General features: G+C 54.9%; 9 protein-coding genes across 9 annotated transcripts; 2 read left to right on the forward strand and 7 right to left on the reverse strand.

The window, feature by feature from the left end:
• Positions 1–781: 781 nt before the first annotated feature.
• Positions 782–2,084, reverse strand: DICSQDRAFT_51678 (uncharacterized protein; the record flags this gene model as incomplete). The annotated part of the gene is made up of 4 exons (XM_007361834.1): positions 782–868; positions 931–1,451; positions 1,509–1,904; positions 1,976–2,084. The coding sequence occupies 4 exons, from the start codon at positions 2,082–2,084 to the stop codon at positions 782–784; spliced, it is 1,113 nt and encodes a 370-aa protein (XP_007361896.1).
• Positions 2,085–3,256: 1,172 nt separating this feature from the next.
• DICSQDRAFT_166310 (uncharacterized protein) lies at positions 3,257–4,177 on the reverse strand (the record flags this gene model as incomplete). Its single annotated transcript, XM_007361835.1, has 1 exon — positions 3,257–4,177. One exon carries the CDS (start codon positions 4,175–4,177, stop codon positions 3,257–3,259), a length of 921 nt encoding a protein of 306 aa, XP_007361897.1.
• Positions 4,178–4,420: 243 nt separating this feature from the next.
• DICSQDRAFT_50548 (uncharacterized protein) lies at positions 4,421–4,585 on the reverse strand (the record flags this gene model as incomplete). Its single annotated transcript, XM_007361836.1, has 1 exon — positions 4,421–4,585. A coding segment is annotated over one exon (165 nt), but the record flags the coding sequence as incomplete, so codon positions are not given.
• A 107-nt stretch (positions 4,586–4,692) lies between these two features.
• DICSQDRAFT_132821 (uncharacterized protein) lies at positions 4,693–5,920 on the reverse strand. The gene is made up of 4 exons (XM_007361837.1): positions 5,306–5,920; positions 5,042–5,138; positions 4,933–4,988; positions 4,693–4,856 (listed from the first exon to the last, which is right to left on the reverse strand). Exon 1 carries the CDS (start codon positions 5,620–5,622, stop codon positions 5,440–5,442), a length of 183 nt encoding a protein of 60 aa, XP_007361899.1. The 5' UTR covers positions 5,623–5,920; the 3' UTR covers positions 4,693–4,856; positions 4,933–4,988; positions 5,042–5,138; positions 5,306–5,439.
• Positions 5,921–7,321: 1,401 nt separating this feature from the next.
• DICSQDRAFT_132822 (CEL4a mannanase) lies at positions 7,322–9,532 on the reverse strand. The gene is made up of 14 exons (XM_007361838.1): positions 9,444–9,532; positions 9,357–9,387; positions 9,086–9,305; positions 8,921–9,022; positions 8,768–8,868; positions 8,661–8,712; positions 8,511–8,610; positions 8,346–8,452; positions 8,142–8,291; positions 8,019–8,085; positions 7,959–7,967; positions 7,718–7,908; positions 7,553–7,604; positions 7,322–7,496 (listed from the first exon to the last, which is right to left on the reverse strand). The coding sequence occupies exons 1-14, from the start codon at positions 9,522–9,524 to the stop codon at positions 7,428–7,430; spliced, it is 1,332 nt and encodes a 443-aa protein (XP_007361900.1). The 5' UTR covers positions 9,525–9,532; the 3' UTR covers positions 7,322–7,427.
• A 568-nt stretch (positions 9,533–10,100) lies between these two features.
• On the reverse strand, positions 10,101–12,461 carry DICSQDRAFT_51184 (gamma-glutamyltranspeptidase; the record flags this gene model as incomplete). Its single annotated transcript, XM_007361839.1, has 10 exons — positions 10,101–10,144; positions 10,221–10,286; positions 10,351–10,635; positions 10,691–10,865; positions 10,916–10,978; positions 11,035–11,134; positions 11,185–11,200; positions 11,254–11,665; positions 11,729–12,035; positions 12,088–12,461. 10 exons carry the CDS (start codon positions 12,459–12,461, stop codon positions 10,101–10,103), a joined length of 1,842 nt encoding a protein of 613 aa, XP_007361901.1.
• A 2,035-nt stretch (positions 12,462–14,496) lies between these two features.
• DICSQDRAFT_166313 (uncharacterized protein) lies at positions 14,497–15,656 on the forward strand (the record flags this gene model as incomplete). The annotated part of the gene is made up of 3 exons (XM_007361840.1): positions 14,497–15,330; positions 15,378–15,386; positions 15,453–15,656. 3 exons carry the CDS (start codon positions 14,497–14,499, stop codon positions 15,654–15,656), a joined length of 1,047 nt encoding a protein of 348 aa, XP_007361902.1.
• Positions 15,657–16,167: 511 nt separating this feature from the next.
• DICSQDRAFT_177888 (uncharacterized protein) lies at positions 16,168–17,345 on the reverse strand (the record flags this gene model as incomplete). Its single annotated transcript, XM_007361841.1, has 3 exons — positions 16,168–16,628; positions 16,702–16,754; positions 16,829–17,345. 3 exons carry the CDS (start codon positions 17,343–17,345, stop codon positions 16,389–16,391), a joined length of 810 nt encoding a protein of 269 aa, XP_007361903.1. The 3' UTR covers positions 16,168–16,388.
• Positions 17,346–17,988: 643 nt separating this feature from the next.
• On the forward strand, positions 17,989–18,937 carry DICSQDRAFT_79270 (21 kDa subunit of NADH dehydrogenase). Its single transcript, XM_007361842.1, has 4 exons — positions 17,989–18,130; positions 18,193–18,306; positions 18,364–18,487; positions 18,550–18,937. Exons 1-4 carry the CDS (start codon positions 18,061–18,063, stop codon positions 18,782–18,784), a joined length of 543 nt encoding a protein of 180 aa, XP_007361904.1. The 5' UTR covers positions 17,989–18,060; the 3' UTR covers positions 18,785–18,937.
• The last annotated feature ends 83 nt before the right edge of the window (positions 18,938–19,020 follow it).

The following is a 19,020-nucleotide window of genomic DNA, read 5'->3' on the forward strand; positions in this document are numbered from 1 at the left end:
ATCGCAGTGACCTCAGAAGGAGAAGCGCCACAAGCGCCCTCCCCCGGTCGCGATCACGTGGAACGACGTAACTTCGTGGCAGCCCGTCGGGAGAGCGGGCCGGTTTGGGTCGCAGACCCCGCATCGCTAAGCGCATCGGAGGGTCTAATCAAGACTTCAACAAGGTCAAGGTAGGCATTACACCGCGATACGTTGAGGATGATGACACACGAATATGGCAGCGGATGAGTATCAAAGCAGCTCAAGACAGTGCCAAACCGAGAACCACGCAAGGTCCGAGACAGCAGTCACGGTCTACCATGCCTGCAACCGTGTCTGACATTGAGCGAGGACAGGGCTTGCGGATAGACTAAAGGGACGTCGAGGATATCATGAGCACCCAGGTCACAGGTCCAATCTGAATACGGATGTCGCCGAAACCCTTGTGCCGGGAAACGACATATAGGGTGTGAAGAGGACGCGCGATCCAGCACACACTCGTGGAGTACTGTACGACGCCAATTAGACTCAGGCTCGGGGGACACTTGCCCAGAGTGAACGCAAAATCCCTCTCGGGCAGAAGCCGCTTGGAAGACAGGCGAACCTCGAATCTATCTCGGGCTCCGGCTTCTTGAATCAGGACCGTACGAATGTGCTCATCGCGAGGGAAGACAGCGGGAAAGGAGCGCTGACACCCTGTCTATTTGCATGCCCTAAGAGACTTCTTCATGGCCCAGTTGCTTCAAGAAGGGTTAACATTCGGGTGACCGAGTAGTTGGATTACAGAAGAGCTCATCTGTGGCTACAGCTTCGCCTTAGTATCATTGCCGTCAGCAGGGACAAGCTCGAGGATTGCACACATTGCGCGCTCGGGTTCGTCCCAATGAACCTGGTGAGGAAGACGCTTGGTGATCAGCGTCCACCACGAGCCTACATTCTCCCTATACTCACAAAGTGGTTAGCGCCTCGCACCCGTACAAACGTCACGGGCCGCAAGGATATCCCGGCCCTCCTCTCCTCTTCTATTTCTCTACGCAAGTTGACCTCATTCCACAGTGCGAGCCAGAACGAGTGGTCGCACCAAAGGTTGCGGACTTCAACATCTTTCCAAGCATCCCCTACCAGGAACGCGTTCGGAGGTGGGAGGCGCAACGCATTCTTGCGAAGCGATGCGAACAGTCCGCTTTCGTACCCACTGCCCATGAGAAGATGATCTGAGCCCCCCCTGGAGTCACCCGGGGTATGGTGCTGGGTGGACTGTCGTTCCTCCTCCGTCATCACGGTGAACGTAGGAGGTGGGGATGCGAGATAGCGTCGAGATTCATATTGCTCGGGAATGTCTCCCTGGTGAAAGTATGCGGTGACCCATTCGGCGAATAGTTGTGCGAGTTGTTCAGCTGGGATCGTCCGGTCTGTCAGAGGGAAGTAGAGATCCGAGAGAGTCGGAAAGCCGAGAGCTACGTCGGGGGCGTCTACATTGAAACGAAACGTTTAGATCTCACACCTTCTTGGGGAAGCGGGGAACACACCAAAAAAGATAACTCTCCGCACATATCGGCCTAGTTCGATACCATGCACAGGGAACGACGCAACATTTGCCAGGAGCGCCGCCATCCAGGTCGCCCCAAATGACCATCCTCCGATGATGATACCGCCCGTGTTTGCCTCGGGGCGTGCTGGAGGAATGTCATGATAGGCCACGAGGTGTATCAGGAGATTATAGACCTCGCGTGCTTGCCCCTTCATGAGCGCATCGAGCCTGTCCCTCGCGGAAAGAGGATTTGTATTCAGCTCGATAGCCGCTTTCAGGAGCTCGGCTCGCTCTTCTAGTGTGAACGGCTTGGCTCCCGGATAGTCTTGTCTGTTCACTAGCACAACGCGAGCGTTGTATCGGCCAGCGATAGGAATCAACCTCGCGAATGTACCTTGCAACGGCAGCGTAGATATAATGGCCGTTGAGCTTCCAGACCGGATAGTACCGGGAGAGAGAGCGTACCGCCATGCCATCCATAGCCATGCAAGAGAACAATTGTGGTGTAGTCTGTACTTCCTTGGGGCGCACCCGAGTCTTTGAGGATACCGAGCCGCAGAGCTTCCTCAGTCATGACTGGCAGAGGGCGAGAGCCGCCTCTTGAACCACCTACATCCACTCGCTTTATCATGCCTACTGTTGTGAGAGCCCATTGCTCTCGGTTACAATTTGATTGTTAACTTAGCCAGGCACAGCATAGAGTTTCGGAGAAGAACTGACACGAGGTTGCATGGATGCGAAAGAGTCAGAGGGTCGCCGACAGGTGACTAACATAATGCAAGTAGGCTTTAGTCAGGGGCCGGTGGAGTAGAGTCACTCGAAAACGCTTGAAAACGGGAGACGGCAAGAGCTACTGTGCGATATGATCCCACAAGTAGCTTGGTCACTGAGTATAGTTGGGAGATAGGGGCCAATGAGAGCTCTGACCGAACAGCTGTTCCGAACAGTGGTCTTCAAGCTGTGAGAATGCAACAGCAAGGTGATCATCTGACCTTGCAAGTCTTCGCAGACCAAGAACGCGAGGTGCGTTGTCGGGTCATCAGGACAGTGAGTAGTGTCAGTTCATCTGGTCACGTATCCGTCTTGGACAGTACGGCGACGCAGATCAAAAGAGAGCCGGTAGGCATGCGCGCTTGCCGTAGTACAGTGGAGTCGTCATCATGATCCTCTGCGGTTAGACTTGGTGACGGTATAGGCTGTTATACTACCCAATCAAGAAGTTAGTAATAGGTCCATCCATGCACATACGAGCACTACTACTCTCCTGCGTGATTGCGGTCGCTATGGGGAAGGCGGTGCGAAACATTGGCAAAAAGGCTGCTGACATTCGTTCAACATCCCTCTAGCCTATTCTCAACCTATCGTCACCGGAAACCTTTGCAGACACTGCCCTTAGAGTGTTTCGAGGATGCAACGAATATCGCGTGAAGCTATATGGGGCCAGGGTTCGCCAGAGGTCATGGTATCAAGCCGTCAAAAATCTTTGCAACTTTAGATACATAGACGGACATTACATAATAATCTCGTCCATAGCAGGCCACATTGCAAATCGAGTGGACATAATGATGATGATCTCGGTGATGCATCGCATCGTTGCACGCAGCTATGTACCATTACTTTCCAATCTAACAAATGAACGCGCTTGGTACAGAGCAAGGCAGATGTCACCAGTGATAGTAGTGTACCCGAGTCGCATACTCGCGATAGACGCAGTCGCACAATATCACCTAGCAAACCTGGGCCTCTCTACCAGCCTTCCCAGACCCCCTCGCGGCCCTCGATCGTATCAGTCCAGTGTTTCCAGCAGACTTCCTCCCAAACCTGGTGTCTCGCGCGCTCGCTCTCCGTCCATCGCAAGCGCGTGTCAGAAGTCAGGTCGCATGCTTCTCGCAGCTCCTGCATGGCACCCGCGAGCGCGCGGTAGCCCTTGTGTGACATCTCACATCGGTCACCGGCTGGCGGGGGAATAGAATGTACCGCGACGCGGCGCAGGCGGGGCATTGCGGGCGATCGCAGCGTGAGGTTTGACTGATCTAGGGGCTCGCGCTCGGCACCAGCCACAGACTGTCCGCCCGGCCCTTGGGTAGGGGTCGTGCTCTCTTGACCCTCGGTCCGCCGGGGGATGCCTAACGCGTCGTGCAAGAACGAGGCGACGCACTCATGCGATCCGTGGGTGTATGTGGCGTTGGAGATCCGCAAGTTTGTGAGGTTGGGCGCAAGACGCGGCAGGTGGACGAGCGCATCGCGGAGCGTCCAGTCGCGGTGGCGGCCACAGATGATGTGCAGGCGCTCGAGCACGGGGAAGCGCGCGTGTTCGACGTGCCCGAAAGATGGCGTCGCAGATATCGACTGCGCGTTGTCGTGAGCCTTCTTCGGATAGGAACGGTGGTTGTAGGAGAGAGCGGGCGGAGAGGGTTGCGTGTGAAGGGGTGAGTATGGTAGCATATCCGAACTAGATAGCGCTGATCCGCCACTAGTAGTCCCATGCTCGCTGGAATTACGCAGTTCCTCATTCAGCATGACCGTGACACCCACAAGAAGAGTCAGGTATCGCAATCGTGGAAGTCGGTGGTGGACAGGGGGGATGATCAACGCATCCGACTGTAGGAGGGTGAAAGTCTCGAGGTAGGACCCAACGAGGTCGAGCAGGTCCGGTAGGAGAACCATGAAACGCCTGTCCCAGGCATCCTTCTCCTGCTCACGCGCCTGTCGTGCTCGATACCATGCCTCGGATTGCAGAGTATCTGTGTAAACGTCTTCCCACCGGCTGATGTCCGAACTTGATTTGTCCGAGGGAGGACGCGCGAAGGACAAGAGAAGATGGCGTACTTGGGGTGGTCTTGCATGAATGCTAGTAACACGTTCCACGTATGCCAGATACTGTTCGATTCCTCGTAGAGAAGTGAATGCGAGTGAGTTGAAGCGAACGGGGTGGGATGCAAGGTGAAAAAACCTCGAGACGAGTGCCAAGGAACAGCCGGTGTGCCCTCCGTCGGTGCATGCGTGCAGGAAGATGTGCTGCCAGATCTCGAGAGGTAAGTGTGCCTTTCGTTGGAGGATAGAGCTACAGTCCATCGCAGGAAAGGCCTTGCGGGAAACTGCCATTGCCGCATGAGTCCGTCCATGGCGGCAAGAGTTGCCTTATATGACCGGAGTCGAATGCGTTACCGAAACGCATAGGTAAGGTTGGACATGAGCCGATCACTAATGATACACCAAGATCGTACTGCTGAAATCATGGTCTCCATGTATGTGGCAGGAGTAACGATCCGTTGCACCGAGATGGGAAATCGACAGGGGCTTGGCCGTCGAGTCCGAATCACTGTGCTTCCGATGCTGCACTGCACTGCCACAACATGGCATAAGACGGCCGGTTGGGTTGGTCAGACTTGATTGAGACTCCTGATGAGAACCTGACTCACGCATGAGTTGCGCCCGAATATGTATGTGTCGAAGTGATGGCCAAGGGCTGACTGGGCTATGCGAGTACAAATGAAGGCGGAACAGCTTGAAACTTAGGCGACGACGAGCCTTTCTGCTCCAATTGAAATTCGGCCCGGGTCGGATTGCGCATCAAGACCTTTCCCTTCGCACCCGGTGGCGGAAGCCTGCCCGCGCGAATACTGGCCTGCAGCGAAGGGCGTAATAGCCGAGATGTTCGATCACGGTCATATGGATGATCGTGACCCACATAGAGAGGCGATAATCCCCAGGCAAGGAGAGAAGGCGTTGTGTGGACGTCGCACCGGCATCATAAGCATCGTGAAACGTAAAATTTCGGGCAGAAGATCCTACCTGGTAAAGGAGCTCGACATTCCCATCTAAGAAGTTAGCACGAGCAAATCCAACAACAGGCTGGAGGCGCGAACATCAATCACAACTCACCATCCCCGGCCCATGCCCGAGAAGTATCCAGGTTGAAGATGGAATCAGCAGTACAGACGGCCTTCCCAATGCCATAGCCGTGTATGCCCAGGGAGATACATGACGTGACATGACAAAGAGCCTAGCACGAAAGCCTCGTGATCTCCGAAATACACGTCGAGGGTATTCTCTAGACACGCCGCATCGAGACCGTAGATCGGACCGAAGATACTCTGAGCCTGTTGCATGCGTTGACCTATGCAAACCGAAATTGTCCCCAGAGACCTGGCGCTTGAGGTACTGGGCCACCGTGAGGTGATCAGCGTGAGGATGGGTTTCACTCATCGTCGAGGGTTATGAGTGTTGCAAAGACATTCTTAGGAGTTAATAGTTACAGTATCCTGGACGTCGACATTCATGAATTTCCGCTCGACAAAAGAGACCATCTGCCGTCGGAGTAGTGATAGTGCCGGATGCAGAGTCGTAATTCAGGACGGGGCCGACTAAGACTGCGTTCGAAGTCTTGGATCTACTACGATATCCTGCCAGGTGGACGGTGCGGTGTCAAAAAAAAGGTAAATACGAGTGCTGCCTTCGAGGAATTGAAGGTATACCGCTGGCGCAGGCGCGACTACATATGCGGCTTCCGAATTCATTGTATTTGGAATGGTGGTGAGTCACGGGCGATGCTGGTGTGCGACAGATGAATGAATGAAGTCCACTCAAGGCATCGAGCTTGAGATCGCGGAGTACTTGGACTCGGGACGTGAGCACGAGGGCGGATAAGGTTGCGGCGAGAGGGAGCTGATGGTACGATGTAGTTTAGGGCCTGTTCGGCAAAGAGTTGGAGTTACGAGTCACCGGCATTTTGTCACGTGGCGGCATTTCCGAGGATTTCTGCGCGAGTTAGAGTTACAGGGGCGGAGTACCCGTGAAGTCCGGAGGAGACAAGCGCCCTGAACTCGTACATGTATCTAGTATACCAATAGCTATGGCTTATCAGATGGGCTCTGCTTCATCCCTGCTTCACCATGGTCCACACAAGAGCAGCTGTCTAAATTCACCAAGCTATCCATCAGGCTCAAATAGAGCGCCGAAGACAGGCTATTATAGCAGTAACTGTCATTGTTTTGACTGGGCGGGCCTTGGTAGTAGCCTGCCCTAATCCCTCAAGTAGGATGGTCTCGGATGTCTGATCACAATCTACGCCGGTCATGGTAGCCATCCCAATACTCTATAGAGAGAGAATCAAGCAGGCTGCCAAAAGGGTAGAGCCTCGAGATAAGTTATGACCTGAGCTGATAATAACCGCCCGGAGTTACTGGGAGGCATCCGAACGCATGCACTCGCCCGAGTAACTCGAGTTTTCTCGAGATTGAAAACCGAGATATTATTACTATATTTGGGCATGAAATGCCGGTAACTCTAACTCCAACTCTTTGCCGAACAGGCCCTTAGGAATCTAAGTAGTCTTACATAACGCATACATCATTACACCACCACGATGCCGTCTGCAAACTAGTACTGACGCCTTTTAGCTCGACCTCAATCGGTGCGGCCCAATCTGCCGTCATGCAATCATGCAGAACGAGAACAGTGCCGATAGGATGTACCTCTGATCTTCACTTGCGGTGACATACATATAGAGGCTTAACTGTAGGCAGATGAAAAGAGCGCCCACGGCATCACCGTTGTACCTCGTTGTACGCGCCGACTCGGAATATCATCACCTTGGACGCAAGCGAGCTCCGTGCACATGCACGACCACACAAGGTACTTCGTGCCAGGCAAGAGCAATTTGTAGGCATCGGCCGATCATGGCGTCCAATATCATCTGGGTGTTTGATAGTCACCAAATCAGCCTGCCCGTGAGCGTCGGAGTACGCGGCAAAGTGAGTAGGTTTTGGTGGAGTCACAAGGAGTCTAGCCGCTTCACAGCTGCAGTGCGCTTTCAGGGTGGTGTGATAGTATAACTCTGATAGGCGAGCAAAACTATATACGGGATATGAGACAATCCGAGATCTTCTTTTCACCTGCTTTGCAATCGACGGCTTCATCCCCGAGCTTTGATAGCAGCCGCATGCTGAGACTCGATCGGATACACGGGGTCATCGGGGTAGATCTGCCATGAGAATGGTGAGTGTAGTTCTAAGAATACCATAAGCGCCAGTCACATACGGTGTAACCGTCGTCTGGCGTGTTTCCGGCGGACAAGTGCGACCCTGCTTGCCTATCAAACGGGATGTTGTCAGTCCACTGAAATAGCAGAGCTTTCGCAATACGCCTTGAGGTGCGAAGGCTTCTCGCAGATCGAACTAAAATTGGTTTCAAACGCCAACGCACCAAATGAGGTCCCCGGTAAGGCCGGACGTGATGATGGTGTTGTACCAGGTTGTGTATGTAGACGCTTGATCATCTGTTACGCCAAATTCCTCCAGGATGACTGGCTTGTTCACCGCCTTCCCGGACGTCGCGTGGTCTGTGATCCACTGAGAGCCCCATCCAGTCGGGTCAGACGTGATTCCCCAGCTTCCCTGTTGCACATATCAGTAAAGTCGCGGTTGACTCTCCATATACGACGCACAGGGTATAGCTGCAAAGGAGATGAGTTCAGTCACCACGAAACGATATTCAGCAAGCTTACATGAGCTGTGCCGAAGTCAAGAGTGCTGATGTTCAGGTTCGCATTGAAATCAATACCCTCTGATCCCCTGTCAAACTTGTTAGACTTTGTTTTCTGAGTTTCAGCGAACCATGACAGACGCACTGGTAGGGGTAACTTGGGTTGCTCGGTTCGTTGAAAAAGCCCTCATCCCCGATGGCGACAAGGTGGTTTGAGTCGATTGACTTGATGAACGCCGAGATCTGGCTTGCCCACTGCGTGATAGTCGCGGTGTTGCACGTACCAGTGCTCGTACTGAGCACGGCTACACTCAGCTTCAGCTGTAGACCAGAGGTGCGGCAAACCTACCCAGTGCTGCCTGTGCACCTCGGCTCATTGGCAAGCTCCCAAGCAAGGATCGTCGGCTCGTTCTTGTATCGGCCAACGAAGGTCTGGATGTACGACTTGTACGCAGCCTGCCTAGCGAGTCAGGCAAAACATTTCATTCCAAAACATATTGCGTCTCAGACGTACGATGACATTGGCGTTCGTGTAGAAGTAGTCATGGTTTTGCGTTCCCGTGATTTGGGAGACATAGACGTCCATGCCACCATAATCACTCCAGTTGTTCGTGCTGCAACCGGGGATCAGTTACGTATCGTGTGCTGCAACATACAAGCTTACAGAGAGACGATGAGCCTAAGGCCGTTGGCCTTCGCAGCAGCGACGACATTGTCTACAGAACCAGATCAGCACTGGTGGCTCAAGGGTGACCAGAAATTCGTCCATACCGAAGTTCCCCAGACCAGTGGAACCCGTGTTCACGGTGGCTTTGCCATTCTGCCAAAGCTGGTAGTAGATGCCGTTGGCAGTCGTGACATCATTGAACCCCCTATGAGGCCATGGGTCAACGATTTCATCTTGTGCAACTTGATGAAGCTTACCAGGTGCGGACGGTAGTTGCTCCAGTGGCGGCGATGTCAGAAAATGCCTTGTTCATATCTGAGGTGCTGTATCCCATCAAGCCGACCCAGTACGAGTTGGCCCTACACAAATTGCAACCGCTTGAGTACACTATTGGTTGACTGAAGGAACTGCAGGTCTCTCACCCAACGAGAGGGAAGGTCTGGCCATTGAGAGTGAACTTCTGGCCAGATACGCCCACAAAGCCTGTGGCGGCAGGCGGTGCGGGAACGCTCGAGGTGCTGGCTGGGGAGGTAGATGTCGGGGCCGACGACGTGGAAGGGGGGGCGCTTGTGGTACTCGCTCCTGGTAAGCACTGAAAGTAGTACGCGTTCAGGACCGTGCACACGGTACCCGAGACACAAGCTGCCTCGCGAATGAGCATCGATGTATCCTATTGCTAACTGTGCCACATACTAGTATCTCCAGTCCAGCCAATGCCGCCGCACTAGTGTACGAACGTCAACACCATGTCGGAACGCTTCAAGGAGACCAATGGCTTACCTGTCCCCACTCGGGAGAAGCAGCATTCGTGAAACGCGCGAGCGCGAGAGCCAACGTAACCAGACCGGTGGGCTTGAGCATGGTGTCTGTAAGATGCTACGGAGCAACACCTGAAGCATCCCGTCACCATGAGGCCATATATATTCAACGGGCGGTGGCAAAAGTTGCTGCGACAATGATGCCACAAGTCAGGACACAGCCCGACAATTCTTCGCGAAGGTACATTTTGGCGAAGTTTACCCTTGCTGGCAGGACGGTATCCCTGACTGCGCCTATTGTATCCCGTGGCCAGCAGTCTGGATCACGATCTCTCTGCCTCAGCTTTTGATCGCACGAAGCGACGCACGAGGAGTCAGACATCTATGAAGCCGCGAATGGAAGGTCTGAAGGAAGGGTCCAACGTGATGCTCGCTGGTCCGTCGGGACACCGCGGACACGTGATGACGCACCTGTGCGAGAGGCACTCCGGGCCGCGTCCGCGTATGTAGTCTACTAATGTTCCGTCCTTCCATGAAGGCCAGCGGAAAAATATGCGGGACGACCTGCTTTACAGGTGTCCGCCTGTTTAGCCAAGAGGACGCTCGTGCACGCACGCTCAAGGTACCGGAGTCTGTTAGTGTAATATTATAGCAGTTCAGAACAACACGCTGGCACCCGTCAATACCCCGCTGCGATCCCATTCTTCCTCGAATCGCTGGCAGCTAAAGATATCCAATAGGGAACACGCGGTCAGCCCTCCAAAGCTCTTCCGCCCAAAGCCAATACAAACATGCTCACCCCAGATAGTGCCATCCCGGTTGACGACAGCCTGGACCACAGACGCAACCCGGTTCGTGTCCGACACTGCATCACAAGACCCAGTCCCTCAGGCGCTATACGACCACTCACGCCACAAGCAACCACTCACCGGTGACGTTGTGCCCCTTCGCGCGAAGACCCGCCAACAGCTCGGGCGGTAACGTATCATCCGCGTCGACCTCCGTGGGGAACAGCTGGTCCTGCAAACGCCCGTGCTCGATCGCCGCGCTGACGTCCATGCCCCAATCGAGGTTGAGCAGCACCTGGAAGACGGCGGGGAAGATGCGCGAGCCACCCGAGCCTCCGATGGCCAGGTAGAACGATCCGTCGTCGTATTCCATGATCGTGGGGACCGTGGAGGAAAGGGGGCGCTTCCCCGGTTCGGGGTAATTATCTGTGCCGCAAGTTCATCAGCACGGAAGCATGGATAGATGCGGTTGTGTACTGACATGGCGAAGGTTGGAGGCCAAAGGCATTAGGTCTACCGGGCGTCGAGAAGTCATCCATCTCGTCGTTGAGGATAACGCCAGTAACGGGATCCATAACTGCCGAGCCGAAAACGAGGTTCACAGTGGTGGTTAGAGCGACTGCCATACCATCCTTGTCAACGATAGATGAATGGCTCTAACAAACAGTTGAGTGAACGTCTTCGCCAGACGTACGTAAGTACCTACGGTGCCGTGATCGACGACTACGTCATATACAGGATGGTAATACTCAGGCGTATGCGTAGTATCCTGCATTGCAACCACGCGTCAAAAACAGTAAGGTCGGAAGGTCAAATTCGACGCACGTCTGTGATGTTCGGGAAGACCTGATCACTATACTCCTTCGTGGGTATCTCGGAGATGCGCGTGACATTGTCATGGAAGGTAGGATCGCCAATCCACGTACTTCAACCTAATGTTAGACCTTGTAAGATCGTTCATGGCGAGCGACATACCGAGCTGCAAAACCGACTGCAAAAGCAATATCAGCCAAGTACAATAGCCGTGAACCGGCTCGCACTCACACTTCATAGCCTCGACAAGCCGGTGGACGTTGACTGTCGTCCGGCCGTCCTCGACGAGCTCGTCGTAGTGCTCCATCAAATTGAGCATGTGCTGCAGGACCGGACCAGACGTAGGCGCGTGAGGCGTGTAGATCCTGCGTCCGCGGTAGGTGCCCTGTAACGCTCGCGAGACCCGGACCTTGTAGCCTTCGAGATCTTCGCGCACGAGTATCCCTCCGGTCGCCCGGACTTTGTTTACGATGGCATCCGCGATATGTCCTTTGTAAAACGCGTCGGCACCCTCATCGGCGATGGTTCGGAGCGTGCGGGACAGGTTCGTCCGACGAATGATGTCGCCCTCTCGGAGAAGGCGACCTTCTGGAGCGAAGATGGCTCGCCAGTCAGGCTCGTTGAGCATCAGGTCAGAAAACCACTGTCTCACACGACGCGGTCAATCTATACACCCACAACCGAAACAATGGAGGAAAATGCTAACCTGTAGCCTACGCCCCAGCTCTTTCGGGACAGCCCAACCCTCTGCCAGATCAGCTGCGGGCTTGACAAGCGTCCTCCACGGCAAGGAGCCCCACCGTCTGTGCGCCTCCTCGAGCCCGCGCAGCTCTCCCGGCACACCGATTGCGAGCCCACCCCAGCGTGAAGCGAGGGGGTTGTCAACATACATCGTCTTGTTACTCAACGCCGGGGCGGTTTCGCGGAAGTCAATCGAGAAGACCTCAGACGATGCGTTAGGCGTCGCAGGTGGGATGCGGACGGTCATGAATCCTCCTCCACCGATGCCCGAACTGCTCTCGTGAGCATGGACGTCCGGACCATCGCGTAGACTCAGAAACTCACGAGAACATGTTCGCAACGCCGATGCATAGTGTCGTGCTAACCATTGCGTCCACCGCATTCCCTCCTTCCTTGAGCACGTTCACGCCGATCTTTGAGCATATCTCGTTCTCGCTCGCTACCGCTCCATGTGTAGCGCGTATAAGGTAGGCCGGGTTGCGTGTGCCAGAGGGCACGCGAGTACGGTCACTTCCTTGCGTGTTCGAGCACTTGCCGACCGCCGATGTGGGAAGCCTCCAGGTCCAGTTATCAATAAGCAAGTACCCAGTACAGAGCGCGAGAAAGACGAGATAGAGCCATCGCGAGGCTCCCTCGCGCCATCGAGGTTGGTGAGGGGCGAAAGAGGCAGACTCGGCGATGATTCCAGGCTTCAGCATCAGTGTGTGCGGATGAGCAATCGGTGAATCTGGCTGTGGGGAAGTGCCTGCGAGCACGTCGCGAGCTCACGATAACGTGCGGCAGCGGTCGTTCGGCAGGAGCACGTAATCAGAATCAGCGTTTACAGTCAGCCCAACATTGGCCCATATTGCACGGCGGCAACACAGCGATGGAGGAAGTGGAATCTTTGAGATGGGTTGCAGGAGACATGGTGGGCGTTGAGTACGAGTTTTTTTGGACGCGATGATGGTCGATCGAGTGCTCGGTACGGCAGCCGCGGCACAGGCATTGCGAAATCGACGTACCCGATGGCGACTTTCGCTTCCCCCAGATGACGCCCGCCGGCTCTCGAGCGCCCATTACCCTTCTCAACCGCTATGTAGGCACTACTACAGCCCACTAACTATCTACAGAATGGGAAACTGTTTTGATATGAGGCCTCTTGTTATCAGATCCAGAATGCGTTCCACGATATCTTCTCCATGCACTTGAAGAGGGCACCAGGATTAATATTGATGTGATTTGTGTTCTGCATCCGAGCACGTGACCCGAGACGTCCAAACGCGTCGCGCGACTCTGTCTAATCGAGGACGCGTCTTGTTCTTCTTCGGACCTACATCCTCACTGCGCGCAGCCACGCATATACTCAATAGCTCAGACTACCCGATGCATATGGACGAGCGTAGACTCCTCATCAATGGACTCGATTCCAGCCGGTGAGAACGAGAAATGATGCCTTCCAGTGTGAGCACTCCGCATTCTGAGGGTGCTCTCCGTGTAGACGAATCAGAGAAAGGAGTTTCCTTGGTGAGCGATATGCTTGTCTTCCTCTACAAAGCATGACACTACTTTCTGCCCATAGCTTCCGGTCGATCTAACAAACGGCAGAGAACCGAGAACTTGAATTCGCGGTACGATCGCATGATCCATACTGTTAACGCCATGCATCCAACACCTATCCGGACATCCCGCTCCGAGCGGCGCTCTCGTGTAGCCTCATCTACGTCTACAGCTACCAACGATACTCCTCGGACGCCGACAGACGCATATAGCCGCCGCAGTGGCAGCAGTTTGGGCCAAGATTTTTCTATCATCAAGATGGGCAAGCCCAGATCCTCTGCGAAGGGTCATGACCCGTTCGACCCAGGGGCCTTCAGTGAGGTACAAAATAATGGTGGTCTCCCTGTACCAGCTTGGCTGAGAGGTACTATCTCTGCCTTGGAGACTCGAAACCCTCTCCGTCTTCTACTTCCGGACGACCCCGATGCACATGAACGACCTAGTCACCTTGTTTCCGAGGCGTTTTCCGACACTGTTTCTATGGATGAACCCCCTTTTGCGTTCACAAGTCCTGCTCATCCGCCAGCTCTTGACACCATTCCTACCGCCAAAAGCTCACCATATACTAACCTTATACTAACACCGACCTCTACTGCCCTTGAAGCAGGAAGGCGAGAGCGATTTGCCGAAGGTCGCGATGCAGATGTTCGAAACTCTATACACCATACCACGAATCCGGCGTTTCCCTTCTCGACCCCAGGTCCCGCTTCGACACTGCCACTACCTGCACCCCCTGTCCGTGCTCGCTCACACATCGATATGATGCCTCACTCGTCTCCTGATCTAGTGAGCTCCCATACTCTTTTTGAAGCGGGCGTCGCATCACCCTTCAAGCCTTTTTCGAGGCCCGGCCCGAATATGTCTACCGATTCAACAGCGCGAGGAGTAGTTACGACACTACATCTGCCATCCATTGATGAACCACAATATGTACAGCATCTCGTCTACTCACATGATCAAGATACGACAACTCTAGTGTCACATCCTCTATTGCCGCCTGCGTATATCTTGCCATTCTCTACCCCCGGACCTGCGGCATCTTCAACAGATCGGCTCTGTACGGCTCCTCGGAGCAAAGTGTTGCGAAACAAGCTCACTGACCTTGGGCCGGAATTCTCTCCGCCTAGTCGCTCGCCACGACGGGAGCCAACACCGGATCTGTTCTACTCTCGCCCAGCTTCGAAAAAGTCAAGAATGAAGCAGAACTCGCCATCACCACGGTCTTCAAGTTCTTCTGTGGAACGGTTCCTGCTCACCTTACACAGCAGGGACGACACCCATGCAATCGCCCAGCTCTCAGAATCCCCCTTCATAGCTAATGACCACCGCGAGGTCGCTCGCCCACACGTCGATATTGATGCTCTCGACTTCAAGTGGGAAAGATTCGATCGTGGAGATATTGTTGCAGATGCGTCCTCTGCCTCCTCGCCTCGCCATGTGCATCCTGGTTCTGAAGAAGCGTTCTGGAGCCAGCCAGCAGGGCATATACCCACCCCGGTCGCGTCTCCCACACGACTTCGCGTCCCGAGAACCGACTCTTCTCCTGCATCTTTGCGCCTCACTGGCATTTCGACCCCCGTAGCGGCCAGTCCCCACAAGCAAGCCGTTCTGAAACATCTCGGAGACCGAGAGAAGGATGGCGGCCTCTTTGCGTGGATCGTCCCACCTCGGGACGCTCCTCCACCCTCAACGCCCAAGGCGAGCGAGACCTGTAGCCATCCTCCGGCAACTGGTCGTCCACGGCGACACAACGCAGATCAGGACTTCCCTCCCGCCCCAGCATCGAGACCAGAACTCGGGGCGGCGACGGCCCGTTGTAGCCCCGGACGTAAACACCAGCGCGGCGTCGCCGACCGCTACGATCCAGAGTCAACGGAGACGAGATCAAGTCCTCCGGGGCGGCTCCCGTTCGCGCCGGGTTCTGGTATTTACATCTCGCCGTTGCGAGACAACCCGGGTGACGGGGACGAGGCGGGCGGGGAGGACTCCGGGAGTGACGAGGCCATCAGATCGGAAGGCCACACGGGAGTGAGTGCATGGGTATATTCGCATGCGCCCAAGCTGACGCTATTTAGATGCAGAACGTGCATCGACCTCGTATGAGAGTCGTCGCTCCTGCTGACCGGGGACTGTCAGCGAATGTATGTCAGAATGAGCCAGCTACCGCCGCTCAATCGGCAAACGAAGGGACTAAGGAGGACGCGAAACGATGTGCTAGCCAATTGATATCCGACGTCTCGACGCAGTCCGACGAGAATCGACGCAATATCGATGATGACATCGAAGAAGACGAGAGTAGTCTGCAGGGCTGCTCACAGGAGTCGAAGGATTCGATCGAGTCTTGGACCAACTAAGGCTGTTCGAAGTCGTTCGTTAAATAGACCAATATCACTGTTGAGGCTGAGGTCACGACATGCCACGTTCGCCGCTCGATACCCCCGACATGTAGCCTATAGTTCCGTGCTATACATGACCTGGACTGGGCTGTCGTCTTAGGAGTACGCATTACCGTTTCTAACTTCGGCAAATCATATGTCCGAACCACATGCGACTATGATAGCGACATAGCATGTAGATCTGTCGCCTCGTATCGAGAAGAATTCGGCGCACTCCCCGTATTTTGCTGTGCATAGAAAGATTAGACGAGCTTGCACAGACCCACCGCCACCTCGAACACAGGCAGCTTTAACAACTATGCAGGTTGGTCCTGTTGGAGCCATAGGCCTCAGTGGTCGCCTGAGACCCACTTTTTGCACTTGTAGACCGAGCATGCAAGCGGGAATCCCACACCCAGACTCACATATCATGCAGAAGAGTCCTGTACCACTCGTGGCGAGGAGCGAACAAGACAGTTAGTGATCTACGAGTCTCAGGATATATTCAGGGTTCCAATAGCGTGCTTCAAGTCTCGTGTGCAAGCAGCATCTACTCTACCGTAACAGAGACAAGCCTAGTCAAACCTGGGGATATAACGATATGCGAAACCTCCACGACAGCCAACATGAATCGAAAGCGATGCAAAGCAGGTATAGCACAAGAAAGCCGAGACAAGTCAGTAACGATCGGATGACTACCAATCGAACCCTCTAAAACCCGACGTCGCCGCCGTCATAGGGCTCCACATGCACGCGGGGCTCGCCCTTGACCTTCTTCAGGCGGTACCGTTCGAGCTCGTACCGCTCGTATGACGCCGCGGCGAGGCGCATCGCGCGTATGTGGTGGGGACGCGAGTTAGCCGCAGCCGCGTGAGCGCGAGATTGCCAAATGCAGGTGGCGAGGTTAAGGCTTGTCGTCGGGTGGGGAGTGCCATACCAGTACAGGATCAACTGCGCACGCAACACAAACCGGTTAGCCACCGCACTCTGGATGCAGTGTGAGAAAGGATGTCGCGAGACGTACACCACCGTTCTGCACAGCTTCCTCGTGCGCCTTCCTGTCCGCGTCGTATAGCGCTGGATGGTGCGAGAACGCGTTCGTCAGAGGTGTTGCGCACGCGAGGGGGCGGATCACGTCAGGATGTACTCACGTCCTCCGTCGCTCCCCTCCTTCCGCTTGCTGCGGAACGCGACGCAGTACCACTCGCGCTCCTCGTCCTCGGGGAGCTCCAGCTCGTTCCAGTTGAACGCTTCGTGGTATGGTACCGTGGCGTAGTCCTCGGTCACGGGGCGGAAGTGGTGCAGAGCACGGTGCAAGGACAGCGACGGCCCGTCGATAGATGGAAGCCGGGAGTCGGTAGCAAGGGGTCGTGGAGCACTGGGAGAGGCAAATGCCGGCGAAGAGGTAGGGTGATTGGGAACTATCACCCCGACCGGGAGGGAGGACAACAGCGGGGGGAGATAAAGGATCGGAGATTGGGAACGTTCCGAGAATGTGGGAAGGACGTGAGGGTCGCGGGTAGGATGCTTGCTGTCCCCTTCCTGCTTTGGTTGTATCTCCGGAGTGTTTTGTTGGAAATCCACAGGTAGCGTGACATCCGATAAGGGAGAAACGGAGTCCTGAGGAACTAGAACAGGGACAGGAGAAGCGGTCGCGACTTCGACCATATTTGAAGAAGGCTTGGAGTCAAGCAGAGATGAGATAGCTCAGGATGAGAAACTTTGAGGGAGGGAAAAGGCAGGAGGGCTCGGGATGCAGAGTCAGTCATCGTCCGCTTAATTTTATAAGAAGCTGAAATGAGCCTCTCATCACCTTGCCGGGTGGTCGCGACGTGCGTGGAGAGCCCTCGCGGGGTATGGTGCGAGGTGTTGTAAGCTCGCCCACGCGATTGCGCGATCTCAAGCTCATCGGGACGGCGGTCGCTATTATGACATACGCGTCAGCCACGGTGTAAATCCGGTTGACCACTTACGACGCGCGTACTACGAACGGTTCGCATGCCAGAAGCCAAAGGACGGACTCCTAGTCGTTCAGGATGGACGAGGACTGTAATACATCGGTCGCTGATGGACGCCGCGCAAGTGGGGACGACGAATTCCCCAACGCAGATGCCAAGTGTCTGTCAAAGACTCCGACACGGCCATATTGTCTGTGCTTAGCGGGTGAAACTAGGCAGAACACTGGCAAGTTGTTCGGCGAATGTTTGGGTGGCTATTGTACGCAAGTGAGAAACGAGTGCGAAACTGATTTGAGGCCGATGGCTGCCTTAGCCGCCCACGGAGCATGTGACCTCACCGGACGCAACAGCTCGTCGCGGCACACGGCTTCGACCAGACTTCTCGACGGTGTCCACCACACTCTCTACGCGCATTTATCCTGGACATGGCAACCCGCAAGGCTGCGGACCATACCCTCTACCATCTCAGCCCGAAGGGCTTCTGGAAGAAATTCAGTGCGCGCGTCCATCCTCTAACTTCCCGCAACTGTGCCTGACAGCATACTCGACGTTTGCAGGGGACGCCGTTGTTGTGAATCCTGAAATTTCTAGTGGCCTCCCTATCGCTAGTGTCAACCGTCAACCGCCTCCTGGGTCAAGGCCGGAGAAGTACTCCACACCTGCCACCAAGGGTTCGGAACATATCGATATGTGACGCGTATGATTGGGTCTGACCGATACTACCTCAGCCTCCGACCCCGCACAGAACCCGTACTGGAAGCGCGATGTGCGACGGGCGTACCCTCAACTTTCGGTGGTGACTCAGGCAGAGCTATCTACGCTACTTTTGGAGCATGCGCAGGCACAACAATTGTACGTTCCCTCCCCGTGCCACGGTCTGATTCATTCCACATCCTGACCAACCCACGCGATAGCATTGCTGCCCCTGGAGAGAGCCAGAAGAGCGAGACTTCGTCTGTGCCTGCTGAGCAGAAAGGCGGTGTCGACCTCACGGAGGCCATTGCCACGATTGCGTCCGCTCGCAAGGCTTATTCTGAGAGCAAGCTCCCTCCTACCCTTCCTATTCCATTCAAGAAATGGCAGCCGCAGCGCGTAGAAGACGCACCCCATGATCCCCACGCGTACTTCCCGATGCTCCTTGTGAAGTAGACTATCAGTAGAGCTCGTCAGTTGCATCCTGATCTACAAGTCATGTACGACTGACCGCGAGAATGTATGAAGCATCGGCATCAGTCTCGCAGCTTGTTCTCGCCATTTGACATCATTGAATACAACGCAGTTGGTTGGCTCAGAGCCACGTATCCTACTGCCTGCAACTTGCTGGTGGTCATGCCGTGGGAATCAGCCCAATCCGACCGTGCCGCAAGTCTCCAACAATTGTGGCT

This window comes from Dichomitus squalens, assembly GCF_000275845.1.
Source record: "Dichomitus squalens LYAD-421 SS1 unplaced genomic scaffold DICSQscaffold_3, whole genome shotgun sequence".
Lineage (NCBI taxonomy): Eukaryota > Fungi > Basidiomycota > Agaricomycetes > Polyporales > Polyporaceae > Dichomitus > Dichomitus squalens.

Bases quoted from the DNA above. Each gene is read 5' to 3' on its own strand.
- DICSQDRAFT_132821 (XM_007361837.1), bottom strand. From the start codon at position 5,622: ATGCAACAGGCTCAGAGTATCTTCGGTCCGATCTACGGTCTCGATGCG.
- DICSQDRAFT_79270 (XM_007361842.1), top strand. From the start codon at position 18,061: ATGGCAACCCGCAAGGCTGCGGACCATACCCTCTACCATCTCAGCCCG. The intron at 18,131-18,192 runs GTGCGCGCGTCC...CGACGTTTGCAG, and splicing joins GGGCTTCTGGAAGAAATTCA to GGGACGCCGTTGTTGTGAAT. The intron at 18,488-18,549 runs GTACGTTCCCTC...CCCACGCGATAG, and splicing joins CATGCGCAGGCACAACAATT to CATTGCTGCCCCTGGAGAGA.
- DICSQDRAFT_132822 (XM_007361838.1), bottom strand. From the start codon at position 9,524: ATGCTCAAGCCCACCGGTCTGGTTACGTTGGCTCTCGCGCTCGCGCGT. The intron at 8,869-8,920 runs GTAAGCTTCATC...ATGGCCTCATAG, and splicing joins GCAACTACCGTCCGCACCTG to GGGGTTCAATGATGTCACGA. The intron at 7,497-7,552 runs GTATGTGACTGG...TTCTCATGGCAG, and splicing joins CGCCAGACGACGGTTACACC to ATCTACCCCGATGACCCCGT.